Consider the following 15156-nt stretch of genomic DNA (forward strand, 5'->3'; position numbering starts at 1 on the left):
GTAAAACTGTGTTTATGACAGCGGAAAGATGTAATTTTGACAGTGGATAAAAAAATATTGCCAAAAATACAGCTAAAAACGAAATTGACAAAAACACACCCAATATTTGTCAAAAACACAGTGGCTGTACTTTTGCTAGTGGTAAAAGTGGCAGCACCCCTAGCTTCCGCGTCCTATCTCAATATTTGCTACTAGCTAAAAAAGCTTCAAACTTTAAAAAATCAAAATTTGAAAAATTTAATTTTTTGAATGTATAATGTATAAATCGTTTCTGCAAGTTTTAAGTTTTTTAGCTAGTAGTAAATATTAAGATAGGATGAGGAAACACCGAGGAAACTGTGTACACAATCGGCAACTCAAATTCAACTGACCTAGCTGTTGAGTGTGTGCACTGTGGGCTACAATTGAATCAAGACAAAAGTAAGTGCCGAGCCCTGGGACCTATGTAGGGTGAAAATAGACATAAATCCTTGATGATTCCAGGTGGAGACAAAATATTTTAGCGGGGTCTTTTGTTTTTTTTTTCAATTTAAAGTTCTGAAAAAAAATTGAAAAAAATATGAAAATCTTGAATAAAAAAAAAACAAAAAATGATTTGTAATATTTCTTTTTATTTAAAGATACAAACAACTTATATAAATACTATAAGCTTTAAAAAAATCACAATTTTCAAATTTAGACTTTCAATATAAAGATTTGTAGAAAAAACCTAACAACAAATTCTAACATATTTCTGATCAACATAGCAATAAAACGTCTTTTGCAAAATCTTTATCATCAAAAATAAATAGCACTTACTAAAGACTTTTTTTCATTTAAACTTATACTTTTCACATTAATTAACTTTAAAGATTGATTTTTTTAAAAAGAAAGGTTGCGTGATTTTTTTATTCATAATTAATTGCCTAATTTTGAGATTCAGATAAAAAACCTTACTGCTTTATATCATTGGATACTCTACTAGCAGCGGCTACGCCTCTAGAGGCATATAGGGACCCTTAGGTTGGGGGGGAAGACAAACCCCCCCTTACAATTACAGTTTTTTTAATGAAAAAGTTAAAAACATTTATTTTGGAGAGTTGATTCTCTTGGGATAGTGATGGTACCCATCCCCAAAATAGTAATAAACCTTACCAGGACATATAAGAAGCTACCATGTAAAGGAGAACCATATTGGTTCAGTGGTTAGTGAGATCCCTTGGTGCACAAAGACTTACATAGAACGTGTTACTTTATTATAAAAATACATATATACACAGAAACTCTACAATCAGAGTATGTCTGTTTGTTCATCTGTCTGTATAAAAACATTACAGAATATATTTATTTGGTACTAGCGGCTACGCTCCTAGAGGCCTTTAGGGACACTTGAGAGGGGAAGAAGTGGTTGAATTCTACAACTAGATTTTTATTTTAGACTTAAAAAGAAAAAGGTTTTTTTGTGTGTTGTGGTCCTTTTTTAAGGGGCGATTTCTCTTCTCTTTCTCAAAAAAAGTTATAAACCTTCGATCCAAGGACCAATGAGAAGCTACATAGTAAAGTAAAAAAAGAACCATATCAGTTTTTAAGCATCAGAAAGATGGACAAACAGACATCAATCTATTTTGTATCATAAATAGTGCTTTAAAGCAGGGGAGAAATATCATCTGGAAAAAAAAAATTTCCTATCGTTTAAAAGTTATATCCCTGTATAAAAAATATAGGATGTCCGTGTGTTTTTTCTGTCTGTGCCTAAAGTTCTTGCTAACCGCTGGACCAATTTGGTTCTTCTTTATTGACCTATCTTTTAGACTGATAATAGGATCAACATATTAAGGAGTAGTTTAGTGTCTATTAATCCTTATATAAAAGTAACAGTTTCTGTGTCTGTCTGTTTGTGTGTGTGTGTGAGGGTGTCTGTCGGTACCGAAGATTCTTTGTAACCGCTTAACTGATATAGTTCTTCTTGGTTCAAGTTTTTCATTGTCCTGAGAAGTTTTGAGTTTAGAAAAAATTAGTTCCTACCCAACATTTAAAAAAAACTTTTTCTTTTACATACTAAAACTGAAAGTAGGGGAGGGGTCAACTTCCCCCCACTTATCAAGGGCCCCTAGATGCCTCTAGGGGTAAAACCGCTAGTGATAAAATAATTTTTATCTTGAATTATGATTAAATTGTTCTTTTTCCATTTAATAAAATATAATTGTAATTATTAACCTCAAAGAATATCAAGAATTAGGTAATTGGATTTAACAAGGGAAAAAGACAACATCCATAATTAGTGAAGTTTAAAAGAATGCAAATAAAGAAAATAGCAAGTGTAACATACAGATACAAAAATATATTAATCAGAGCGAGATGGGACAATGGGCTATTTATTAGACTAGTCCCCATAGTTTAATATAGGAATTTGTTATTCGTTGGCTTAACTACTTAGGGGACCTGTTGCGATTTTTGTTTGGTTGGATTATTAAATTAAGTGCCCAACATTTCAACCATTAACTGAAACATACAGAAGGGTTATCCATGTATCATATTTGGGAATGTAAATCAATTTAGCGGTCATTGTCTTATCCCTTTAGATCCCTGAATAGTAATTAACAATGATCAATGGTTCTTTTTTTTCTATGTAGCTTCTCATTGGTTCTTGAAAGGTTTATAACTTATTTTGGGAGGGTACCTCCACCATCCTAGGAGAAATCAACCCCTAAAAAAGGACCCCATTTCACACACAAAAAAAAACTTTTTCTTTTTAAGTCTAAAATAAAAATCTAGTTGTAGAATTCAACCACTTCTTCCCCTCTCAAGTGCCCCTAAAGGCCTCTAGGAGCGTAGCCGCTAGTACCAAATAAATATATTCTGTAATGTTTTTATACAGACAGATGAACAAACAGACATACTCTGATTGTAGAGTTTCTGTGTATATATGTATCTTTATAATAAAGTAACACGTTCTATGTAAGTCTTTGTGCACCAAGGGATCTCACTAACCACTGAACCAATATGGTTCTCCTTTACATGGTAGCTTCTTATATGTCCTGGTAAGGTTTATTACTATTTTGGGGATGGGTACCATCACTATCCCAAGAGAATCAACTCTCCAAAATAAATGTTTTTAACTTTTTCATTAAAAAAAACTGTAATTGTAAGGGGAGGTTTGTCTTCCCCCCCAACCTAAGGGTCCCTATATGCCTCTAGAGGCGTAGCCGCTGCTAGTAGAGTATCCAATGATATAAAGCAGTAAGGTTTTTTATCTGAATCTCAAAATTAGGCAATTAATTATGAATAAAAAAATCACGCAACCTTTCTTTTTAAAAAAATCAATCTTTAAAGTTAATTAATGTGAAAAGTATAAGTTTAAATGAAAAAAAGTCTTTAGTAAGTGCTATTTATTTTTGATGATAAAGATTTTGCAAAAGACGTTTTATTGCTATGTTGATCAGAAATATGTTAGAATTTGTTGTTAGGTTTTTTCTACAAATCTTTATATTGAAAGTCTAAATTTGAAAATTGTGATTTTTTTAAAGCTTATAGTATTTATATAAGTTGTTTGTATCTTTAAATAAAAAAAAATATTAAAAATTATTTTTTGTTTGTTTTTTATTAAAGATTTTCATATTTTTTTCAATTTTTTTTCAGAACTTTAAATTGAACAAAAACCAAAAGACCCCGCTAAAATATTTTGTCTCCACCTGGAATCATCTAGGATTTATGTCTATTTTCACCCTACATAGGTCCCAGGGCTCGGCACTTACTTTTGTCTTGATTCAATTGTAGCCCACAGTGTGTGTGTTTATCTTGAAGATAAAAAGATTTACACATAGTTTTACACAGAGTATGTGAGGGATACATAACCAAAAATTACATTATTCAACTTGCTTAGTCGCCAAGATACTTTATAGCTAGACTCTGGATGCATCTAGAGGCCTTTCGGGCCACTTAGGGGGAGGTAGAGGGGGAAGGGTTGAAAATTCGACCCCATTTTTTAAATTTAGCCTTTAAAAAATATTACTTGGGGAAGATTTTATGAACTCCAGCAAAATTGTTATAAACCTTAACTGTGCCTATAATATATATTATGTGGTTACAGATATCTTTAGCTACAAACATCATGTTACTTTTATATAATGTTTATTTGAAAATGTAACAACCTTAATTGTTTAAAATGAAATGAGAATATAGTGTCATAGAGAGTGATTCATTGACAATTTAATGCGAACATTCAATGGAACTTTAAAAAATAATTACGAAATTCTTAGAGTAAAAATGCTAAATTACTTTATTAACAACTAGCGGCTACGCCCCTAGAGGCCTCTAGGGAAACATGAGGGGGGGGGGGCGTTTAAAAAAATAGTTAAAAACCTTCCCTGAACCTATAAGAAAATTCACTGTTAAGGAGAACTATATCGGCTCAACGGTTAGCGAGATCCTTCGCTACAGACAAATAAAGCTTATTACGTTATATTATAGGATTATGCGGTTAAAGAGATCTTTAGCTACAAACATCATGTTACTTCTATATAATGTTTATTTAAAAATTTAACAACTTATTATTTATTTAAAATAAAATGAGAATATAGTGTCATAGAGAGTGATTTATTGACAATTTCATGGAACTTTTTTATTTATTATTTCTTGCCATAAAAATGTTATCAACAATTACTAAATAGCAGATTATCGTTATCAATTGTCTTATTTTAATCTGTTATTAATAACTAGCGGCTACGCCCCTAGAGTCCTCTAGGGAAACATGAAGGGGGGGTAAGAAAATAGTTAAAAACCTTCCCTGAACCTATAAGAAACGTCAATGTTAAGGAGAACTATAATGGCTCAACGGTTAGCGAGATCCTTCGCTACAGACAAAAAAAAGCTAACTACTTTATATAATAGGATATGTAATCACTCATCCCTACATCCCTGAAAAGCTCTGCAGTTAGTGTTCAATATTTTAGGTTTTGAAGCGAAACTTTCCGATAAAGGAGTCCAATACAGGCCCCCCGTGGACAGCCAGTCTTCTCATAAACATAAACCAGAGGTAAACAAAATGTTGGACATACAAACCCGCCAATAATTTCTCACTCAAAATTTGCTAAAATTTTCTGCTCTAGTAGAAAAGTATGGCTTTAGATCTAAGCATTACTAATATATAAATATGTATTTCATCAGAAAAGCTTACAGAAAAAAAATATAATTACACATATTTTCATAATTTTTTGCATGGTTGGGTACTTTCAAAACCTGGGTTGGCCGTGGCAAAAGCTAAAAATAATATTTTTCTTCTATACTTTTTTCTATTTAGCAGAAAATAAATGTATATTGAATTTAAAATGTATTATTGGCGGATTTGTATGACAACCTACAAGATATTCTTTTTTAATCCAAGACAAAGCATGAAATCTGAAAACCACAGTGGTAGATAATCAGTAGTTCGAGATTGTGCGCAAGTTTAAAAAGTACAAAAGCAGATTATTTGTTTCTTAAAGTTGAACTAATATTTGAGTTAAAAATAAATTTAGTTAACAAACTTTCTTTGTTAAAAAATGTGTAAAAATTGAGAAAAACCTATATATCAAAAATATGAATTAGTAAAAAATCAGATGATGAATTTGCCTGTCATTGAAAACTACGTCACAAATTATATAATTATTGAATAAGAAATTTAAAAATTAATTATTTTAGAAACTTAATTAGTAGATACTCGTTTCTTAAATATTGTCAATTATTTTGATAGATAGATAATAATTTCGTAATCGTATTTATGGAGTTTTAGCAAATTTTGTTTTAAAAACCAAAACTAAGGGGGGGGGGGGGTTTAATGCAACCATCTCGTAATCAATGTATAAATGGCACTTAGAATTCGAACTTGGATCTGAAATTGTGCATGAGTAATCCTTGGTAGGTCTATTTTCCCTAAATCGAACAAAAAGTTGGAAAAGTAGCGGCTAACGGCTGGCGGCTCATCCGTTTAGACATTTATTGGGTATTTTCAAGCGAAATCCATCACGAAACCTCTCTCCACATAATGCTCTTTTCCGATCAAAAACGTTTTCAAACGGTTCTAGCCGGAAGTTGCTGGTACTAGAAATCTAAAAAATGTTTTTTTTTGTATCATTTCACATGATTTAAAGCAAAAATATGTTTCAAAAAGTTGATTTCTACGTAATTTATGAAGATTTGCTTCTACGTAATTTACGAAGATTTGCCCTAAAAATAGCCAAAAAACGGCTAAACAGCTGAGCCGTTAGCCGTTACTTTTTCAACTTTTTTTTTCGATTTAGGGAAAATAGACCTACCAAGGATTACTCATGCACAATTTCAGATCAAAATTCGAATTTTAAGTGCCATTTATACATTGATTACGAGATGGTTGCATTAACCCCCCCCCCCCCTCTTTGTAAGATAATATTTTCCAATATTTGTAAAATAAAATAATTTATAAAATTCTTATAAAACATATCCTGTTACTTTATACCTTGGAGTTGCGTAAAATTGTATTTTAGGCCGGAGTATTTTCTTTTCATTTCAGATTTGGCGAGATTATTTTTCAACAGTTTACGTAAATTAGACTGGCTTAAAAAGGCATTTTAAAACATGAAAAAATGATTTTTCTGGTAGTTTTAAAGTATCTAAACGTTAGCAATATAATTTTAATGGAGATAACTGACAAGAAAAAAAAATTGGTTGATTTCTATTATTAACCGAAATTTTATAATCTAAATCTACAAACGGGGTAATTTTGTTCATCATCATTGGGTTGTTATATCAATTTATCGGCCATTGTCTTATTCCTTTGTATCCCTAGGCTCTATGCATATTATGCAGAGTTTATGGCTTGTAGTAAACTCTTGTTCTTGAATAAATCTGTACACTAGCTCTGCTAGGGCGTGGGCATTACCTTTTTTAGAAGGGTGTGCGATAAAAAAAAACAGAGAGATAGAGAGGGGACAATGTGCTTTTTATTACCCTATTCCCCAAAGTTTTATAATCACGTTTTTTTATTTGGCGGCTTTACAACTTTATGGACTTTAGTAAATTTTGATTGTTTGGATCATTTATAACCAATTATTGTTATCTACTAAAGGATTAATTAATTTTGTGTATCATTAATGGGGATGTATTGTACATCAATTATCGGCCATTGTCTTATTCCTTTAGATCCTTGGATAAAATGGATATATTAATAGAAAATAATAGAATGATCACAATACCTTCCTAAAAATATTTACATAATTTGTTCCCTGACGGACGAACCGACAGTTCAAGTATGTTGTATACTGGATGCATTGCATATTTACAAAAAAAGATCTTTATGAGTATAAGACTAAAGGATTTTTAACTTATCAAATAAGTAGAATGCTGCCTTATTTAAGCATAAAATATTAAGAATAAGTCAAAATATATCATCTTCTTATAATTTTGAAAATATGAAAGTTGACGATTTAAAAAAAATTCCAGGATGATTTTAAAAAGTAGACATATCTTGGTTTTAAATAGAAAAAGGTTTATTTTCATGCAGGGGAGGGTCAACACCCCCTCCTGCACGCCCCTGGCTCTGCTATATCTTGATAAAAGAACACAATAATACCCTTCTCATATTTAACCCAATACACACAAAAAGGTCAACTGATTTGGGGTTTCCGATTGTGTACATAGCATCCTCATCCTATCTCAATATTTACTACTAGCTAAAAAAAGCTTCAAACTTTCAAAAAAAAAAAAAAAATTTGATAAAATTAAAATTTTGAATGTATAAATCGTTTATACATTATATCGTTTTTCCCTGCGGAGTAGCTGAAAATAGGTTTTGCAAAAGTTAAGTGTTATCTGCTGTACAACGTTGGAAATTAAGGAAGAAATGGGCAATCATTTTCAGTTGATCCACATACACATACACAAACATACCAGGGAGGTGGGGGACATTGGACGGTAAATTATACTAGTTCCCAAAGTTTTATTTCCACGTTATCTTATTTGTTGCTTCAACATTTTTGGGTACTTTTTTACAATTGTGATTGGTAATTTCCAAATTAGTAGTATCTAAGCATTTCAACTAATAAATATAATCTACAGATGGGGTAATTTTGGAGATGTGCATCATTTTATCGTTCATTGTCTTATCCCTTTAAATCCCTGCAAATACAAGACATTTTTACATTTTCATACAAAATAAACAAGTCCATAAATTGTCAAACATTGTATTTGAATTTTATATTCTAAACGCGAAGCATTTTTATAACTAGAGTCGGTCCGTACATTCGTCCGTACGTAACGGTTTGCTATTTTCTTCAACTTATGCATGTTATAAATTATAATTATCTTATTATAATTCCTGTAACAGTCAGGCATTATTTAGAAAGCGTAGCAACGCTATAATGGTTAACAGAAAGTCCTGTACGTTCATCTAAAACATGCAAAATTTTTTTTTACAAATTTTTTTATGATCTAATGGACATATTCATCTGATTTTTGTTCAGTTTGTTTTTAGAGCTTCTCTTTAATGGATGTTGTCATCCTTGTTGAATAATAATGTCGGTAGAGTTACATAAATAACCACAAATTGAAATAAAGTAAACGATTATGTATATATACCTTTGTAGGTATGGCTTTTCTAAGATTTGGGGGGAAAACTTCAGCACGTTATGAGTACCTAATGGATTTTAGAAATAAAATTAAAGCTTCCTCATTTTGATACTTGTCTTTCTTTAATGATTCTAAAATACTCTCTCTCTCTCTCTCTCTCTCTCTCTCTCTTTCTCTCTCTCTCTCTCTCTCTCTCTCTCTCTCTCTCTATCTATCTATCTATCTATCTATCTATCTATCTATATATCAATCTATCTCTTTCTTTCATTTTCTTTCTTTCTCTTTTTTTTCTCTCTCTCTCTCTCTCTCTCTGTATAAAAGCCATCAGGTATGTAAGTGATTTATTTGATCAGGTGTTTTTTTATGAAACGTTTTGTACTTAAAAAATACGTACTTAATTAAATCTAAATCTAGAGATAAAAGAACTTTGTTTGATTATAACCATTAATGTAAAAGTTATAATGTGAAATAATTACTGAAATTCAAAAGTTCTTTGGTACTATCTCACTCTAAAGAAAATGTTTTATGAAATTAATGGTAAAATCAGAGTTAACTAAATATAATATTTAATAGTCCCCAAAGTTTATGACTATGTTATCCTATTGGTTGGTTCAAAAACTTTGGATACTTTTATTCAATCTTGATTGGTTGGTTCAAAAACTTTGAATACTTTTATTCAATCTTGATTGGTTGGTTCAAAAACTTTGAATACTTTTATTCAATCTTGATTAGTTGGCAACCATTAATTTTATTCTGCAACAAGGGTAATTTTGTTTATCATTGGGAAAGTATCTCAAATTATCTTTCATTGTCTTATCCCTTAAGATCCCTAAATTAAGACGGCATATGACTTTAAACTATACTGGACCACAACAAGGTTCTTAAACACGATCTCGCATTCGTTAGTTTAAAACTATACATACTTCTAATATCCTAATTGGATATTTCAAATCAGCAGTGCTTAATCCTTTCCACTTTCCAATTTTATCAAAAGCTAGGGTAAATTGTCTATCATAATTAGGGATGTACTCTTATCGTATAGCCCTTCTTTTCCTTAACTCTTACATTATTTTACCCTACCAAATATAAATTCAAAACCAAATAGATTAACTTTCGCAGGGAGGAAGCAGAAGTTTTATTATAATATTTTCTTATTCCTTGGCTTAACAACTTTGGGGACTTGAATTTTGATTGGGTGGCTCATGTAGTTGTAAGTCTAAACGTTTCAGAGAACTATCTTCATTGTGAATGTACATCAAGTTAACGGCTATTGTCTTATCTCTTTAGATCTCTGAATTTTCAATAAATGGTTAAATTTTGGAATTTATAGAATATTTTTTTTAGAGTGGAACCACTAATGCATTTACGGGTGGGCCGCAAACCAGGGGAGAGGGGGGAGGGGGCCGCAAACCAGCAGCAAAAACAAAATTTTACTTTATTGAATCAAAATCCTCTGTGCATAGAATTTCAGATGAGTGCAAGTGCATTACTTCACCCAATAGATATAGTAATTCTAGATCCCTACTCAGTAAATTGGACAAATTAGAACACAGATGAATGCAAGTGCATTACTTCACCCAATAGATATAATAATTCTAGATCCATACTCAGTAAATTGGATCTATTAGAACACAGATGAGTGCAAGTGCATTACTTCACCCAATAGATATGATACTTCTAGATCCATACTCAGTAAATTGGACCTATTAGAACACAGATGAGTGCAAGTGCATTACTTCACCTAATAGATATGATAATTCTAGATCCATACTCTGTAAATTGGACCTATTCGAACACAGATAAGTGCAAGTGCATTACTTCACCCAATAGATATAGTAATTTTAGATCCATAATCAGTAAATTGGACCAATTAGAACACAGATGAGTGCAAGTGCATTACTTCACCCAATAGATATAGTAATTCTAGATCAATACTCTGTAAATTGGACCAGTTAGAAAACAGATGAGTGCAAGTGCACTATTTCACCCAATAGATATAATAATTCTAGATCAATACTTTTTAAATTGGACCAATTCGAACACAGATGAGTGCAGATGCATTACTTCACCCAATAGATATAGCAATTCTAGATCCCTACTCAGTAAAAAGGACCTATTCGAACACAGATGAGTGCAAGTGCATTACTTCACCCAATAGATATAGGGAAGGAATTCTAGATCCCTACTCAGTAAATTGGACCAATTAGAACAGAGATAAGGGCATTACCCAATATATATAATAATTCTATTTCCATACTGTGAAATAGGACCAATTAGAACAGAGTGCAGGAACATTAGAGTAAAAAAAATAGGGGCAAGGGGTTATATAATGTGTGTCTTCAACCTGAGGCTACAAAAGAGCCGAAAAAAATTTGCTTGCAGACAAAAGAGGTCCCCAACAGAGGGATCCTGGTAGTTGTCTGATTGTACATCTATATTTATAGATTTATTGAAGGAACAATCAGGCCATTGCATTGGTTAAAACATGTACACATTTGGTCTACAAAAGTGTATATTTTTTTTATTTTATCATGAAAGTCAGCTAAAGATAGTTGAATTTTTTTGGATAAAGCTAGCTTTTGGAAAATTAATTCTTCGCTCGTATTATTGTAATGAATTATTTGTTACCAACGTATTTCTGAAATTCCTTTTTAAGTTGGACGGCTTATTATCTGACAGTCTCTCTAAGGTTTTACATTTATTCTTCACCCTTACCTCTTGTTCACTCGAGTAATTGTAAGTACCACATTTATTATCATGGCATTAAATTTACTTTATTTGTAGTTCAATTTAAAATGCGATTCTGTCAGCCTTACTCAGCCAATAGACGTTATTTTTTCCAGTATGGCTTCGAAACCGATTAAAATCCGCTATATTAGAACCTGTTATCCGCCCTACTGAAAAGTCGTGTATAGCATAGTATAGCAGACAATTTTCCAGGAAGTTTCATAACCAATACTATTTAAAATATAAATTTAATTTTTTTATAAAAAAATAAAAGATGCTTTTCTGCAGATTGCCTTTGAAATAAATTTAAAATAAGGGGGAAAGAGAGGATAGATTTTTACCCCATGGCCATGCCAAATTAATAGAAATAGATCTAAAATGTAAAATTTATTTTTTTAAATATGTTAATGAAGGGGGAAAGCAGGGAGAGAGGGAACAAAGAGTGGCATATTAATATGTTTCCCAAATTTTTTGAACTAAGATCTCTAATTCGATGACAGAAAACTTTGTGTAATTTTCTTAAAGCTTGATTGGACGGTTCAAACAAGCATTGAATAAATTTTTTACCAATATTTATATTCTACAGAGGGGGTAATTTTGTGTATTCTAATTGATAATGTACATCAATATATCGCCCATTGTCTTATCTCTTGAAAAGCTAAAATTGCATTAAATGAAAATCTGGATATACACCCCAAACTCATGATTTCAACTATCGATAAACCTATATAATTTCCATACATACCTTTCAGGGCTCGGCAGCTGTGCGCCAGACGCTTGTAAGATTCAGTTAATTATTTTTACTCTCAAATTCAGCTGGATGTCTAAACCTGTTCCTCAAGAAACAATACACTCTTTTTGAATCAGAACTAAGGCTTCACAGAGAAGGCCTTGAGGAGTAGGATCAGGAACTTTTGTCTGTTTCAAAATATCTTGTTCCTACCCTTAGAAATGACTGTTTATTACATTAGTCCCCAAAGTTTTATAAAAACGTTTTCTTATTTGATGGTTTAATAACTTTGGGGACTTTCATTGAATTTAGAATGATTGGTTCATTCATTTGAGTGTTTCAAAGTTTCAACCACCAATTGTAATCTACTAAAGGGTTAATTAATTCTCTGTATCATCATTGGGGATGTACATCAATTTATCGCCCATTGTCTTATCCCTTTAGATCCCTGATAGTGTATACATATGTGGGTCAAAGTTGATGGATATTTGCTATCTGATTAATGGAGAACAGATTTTAAGCTAACTGCATTTTTACTAAACGACCTAATTCCTAATGTATGGAGGGGGGGGTGAAGGGTTGCACCAAAATCTTTTTATGCATGGTAGGTAAATATATATACAGTGTAAATTTCAAAGATATATAAGATGTAGGATGTTTGATCTAAAGGGATAGGACAATGGCCGATAAATTGATGTATATCCGTTATGATTATACACTAAATTATCCCTTCTGTGGAATATAATTAGTGGTTAAAACGTTTGAACACTCAACTTATTAAACCAACCAATCAAAATTGACTAAAAGTTGTTTGGCCAACGAATTAGAAAATAATAATATAAGACTTTGAGACTAGTGCAATAAACAGTCAATTTTCACCTTTCTCTTCCGAGATGTTTGTTTGTCAGTAACTTGAGATTTGCTGACCATTAGACAACTTGATTTTTATATCCAGGAGAAATGTTACATGGTTATCCGAAAATATTTTTCTTTTTTATTTCTAAAATCGAAGCTTAACAATATTAGATAACCCTAGAGGTTAGGTTCATAGCCGTTAGCTTTAAGGGAATGAAAATGATTTTACATTGTTATCATACTTCTAAGTTACATACACATACAATATACTTAAAACCTGTCTCAAATTCTAAGAGAACATTATTTTATGTTACATATGTCATTTACTTAAAACCTGTAAAAAATTTAATTACACATTTTTCTAAGTTATACTTAAAACCTGTATGGAATTATATGTGGACATTATTCTATGTTACTCATGTCATTTCGTAAACATGTCTAAAATTTATATGGAAATTATTCTATGTTATATTTACTTCTCAAATTCTAAGGTGGCATTATTCTTATTTATATTTAAACCTGTATGAAATTCTATATGGATATTTTTCTATGTCTTATTATTACATATGTAATTTATTTAAACCTGTCTAAAATTCTATGTGTATTGCTGTATGTGTAATATTATATGCAACACAAGTTTTAAACCTGACTCAAATTCTATGTTAATCTTATTCCATGTTACATATTCCGAACATAAGATAAGAATACTAACACAACTTATCTGCAGTAATTTTTGTCAGGGTATACAGTCACATAAAATCTAGATTGGTTGCCATAACAAAATAAGGCATTTAATGTTATTATACGGGGTAGTAGGGGTAGGGGGAGGGGGTGTATAAAAGAAAAAAATGTGCAATTGTAAAAAATGGAATACATTATCATATACAAACTGGGCACGAAATTGCTATTTAGATTGGAGATTAAAAGTAGGGCTCGGTAGCCGCGCACTTTAGGGCGCACCAACCGCAGATTGTTGCATAAATGCGCGAAAACTGCGGCTTAGTAATGCCGCGGACAACGTCCTCCTTAAGGTCAACTTTTGAATTATAGAATTTTCTAAAATTTTTACTAAAAAGTTTTGTTAGTTATTTTTGACAGTAAACAGTAAGGTGTCGATAATACTGTTAACATTTGAATCAAAGTGCATTTTAATAAAAAATTCAAATTCAATTATATTTTTTCTCAAATTCTATTTAAGAGGTAGATATATATAATTACTTTTTAAAGTTAAAAAAATCTAATTTTGTTTTGAATTAAAGTTTGTGGGATTACTTGTTGAAATTGTGTGTTAGTGTGTGTGTGTGTGTGTTTGAGTGTGTGTGTGAGTGTGCGTAGTATATATATATATGTGTGTGTGTGTGTGTGTGTGTGTGCATCTTTGAAAGGAAATGAGTTCCTCCATTAGTAAAGTTTTCATTTGTACAACTTTTGTTCAATTTCTTCCATAACTTTGTGGATTTAACAATTTCCTACTCAAAAAAATGCTTCATGTCTTTCTCTAATTCTCAGAGATTTAGAAAGAATTATAATTTTAATTCATGTCATTAATAGTATCAGGAAGGGAGTGGACATTGAGCTGTTTATTACACTAGTCCCCAAAGTTTTAAAACCACGTTTTCTTATTCGTTGGCTTAAAAAATTTGGGGACATTTATGTTAGATGTTCAAAAATTTCAACCACCAATTGTAATTTGCAGAAAATGTAATTTTTGGGGATATGCATCAATTTATCAGTCATTGTCTTATCCCTTTAGATTCCTGAATAGTCCTTTTTCACAAAGAAAGGTATTCCATAAAAAAAAACAATCCCAGGGATATTAATGGATAAATGGACAATGACCGATAAATTAATGCATATTCCCAATGATGATAAACAAAACTACCTTTTCTATACAAAACAATTGGTGGTTGAAATGTTTGGGCACCAATCAATCAAAATAAACTAAAAGTTGTTAAGCCATCGAATAAGAAAACATGATTATAAAACTTTGGTTTAAAAAATGGTTATTGTTAAATAGAGAAAAACTTACTATATTGTACAAAATCGGAACATAAATATGTCTTTCATCGTATCAAATAGAACTAGGAAACATACATTTTTAGTAGCGAAGCTACTCTATAATTTGAATGTCACGTTTTGGATTCTTAGATTTTCACATTACAAATTTAAAAGGATTCATGATTTATTTTAGTTTAATGTTTTTTTTTTATGACACTGCTTTATAGTTCAGGATGAATTGTCCATCCATAATTTTTAGCTTCGCTACTTATGGATGTTGTCATCCT

General features: G+C 31.2%; 1 protein-coding gene across 1 annotated transcript in view; it reads left to right on the top strand.

Moving 5' to 3' along the window:
* The window catches only part of LOC145312212 (zwei Ig domain protein zig-8-like), a 63021-nt gene that overhangs the window by 20980 nt on the left and 26885 nt on the right, over positions 1-15156 (top strand). Inside the window, exon 7 of the mRNA XM_080151427.1 lies at positions 4932-5014. Within this exon, the coding sequence (XP_080007553.1) occupies positions 4932-5014 (83 nt within the window). The remainder of the gene's footprint in view (positions 1-4931; positions 5015-15156) is intronic.

The sequence above is a fragment of the Acartia tonsa genome, chromosome 2 (genome assembly GCF_053477335.1).
Source record: "Acartia tonsa isolate MP-2025a chromosome 2, ASM5347733v1, whole genome shotgun sequence".
NCBI lineage: Eukaryota > Metazoa > Arthropoda > Copepoda > Calanoida > Acartiidae > Acartia > Acartia tonsa.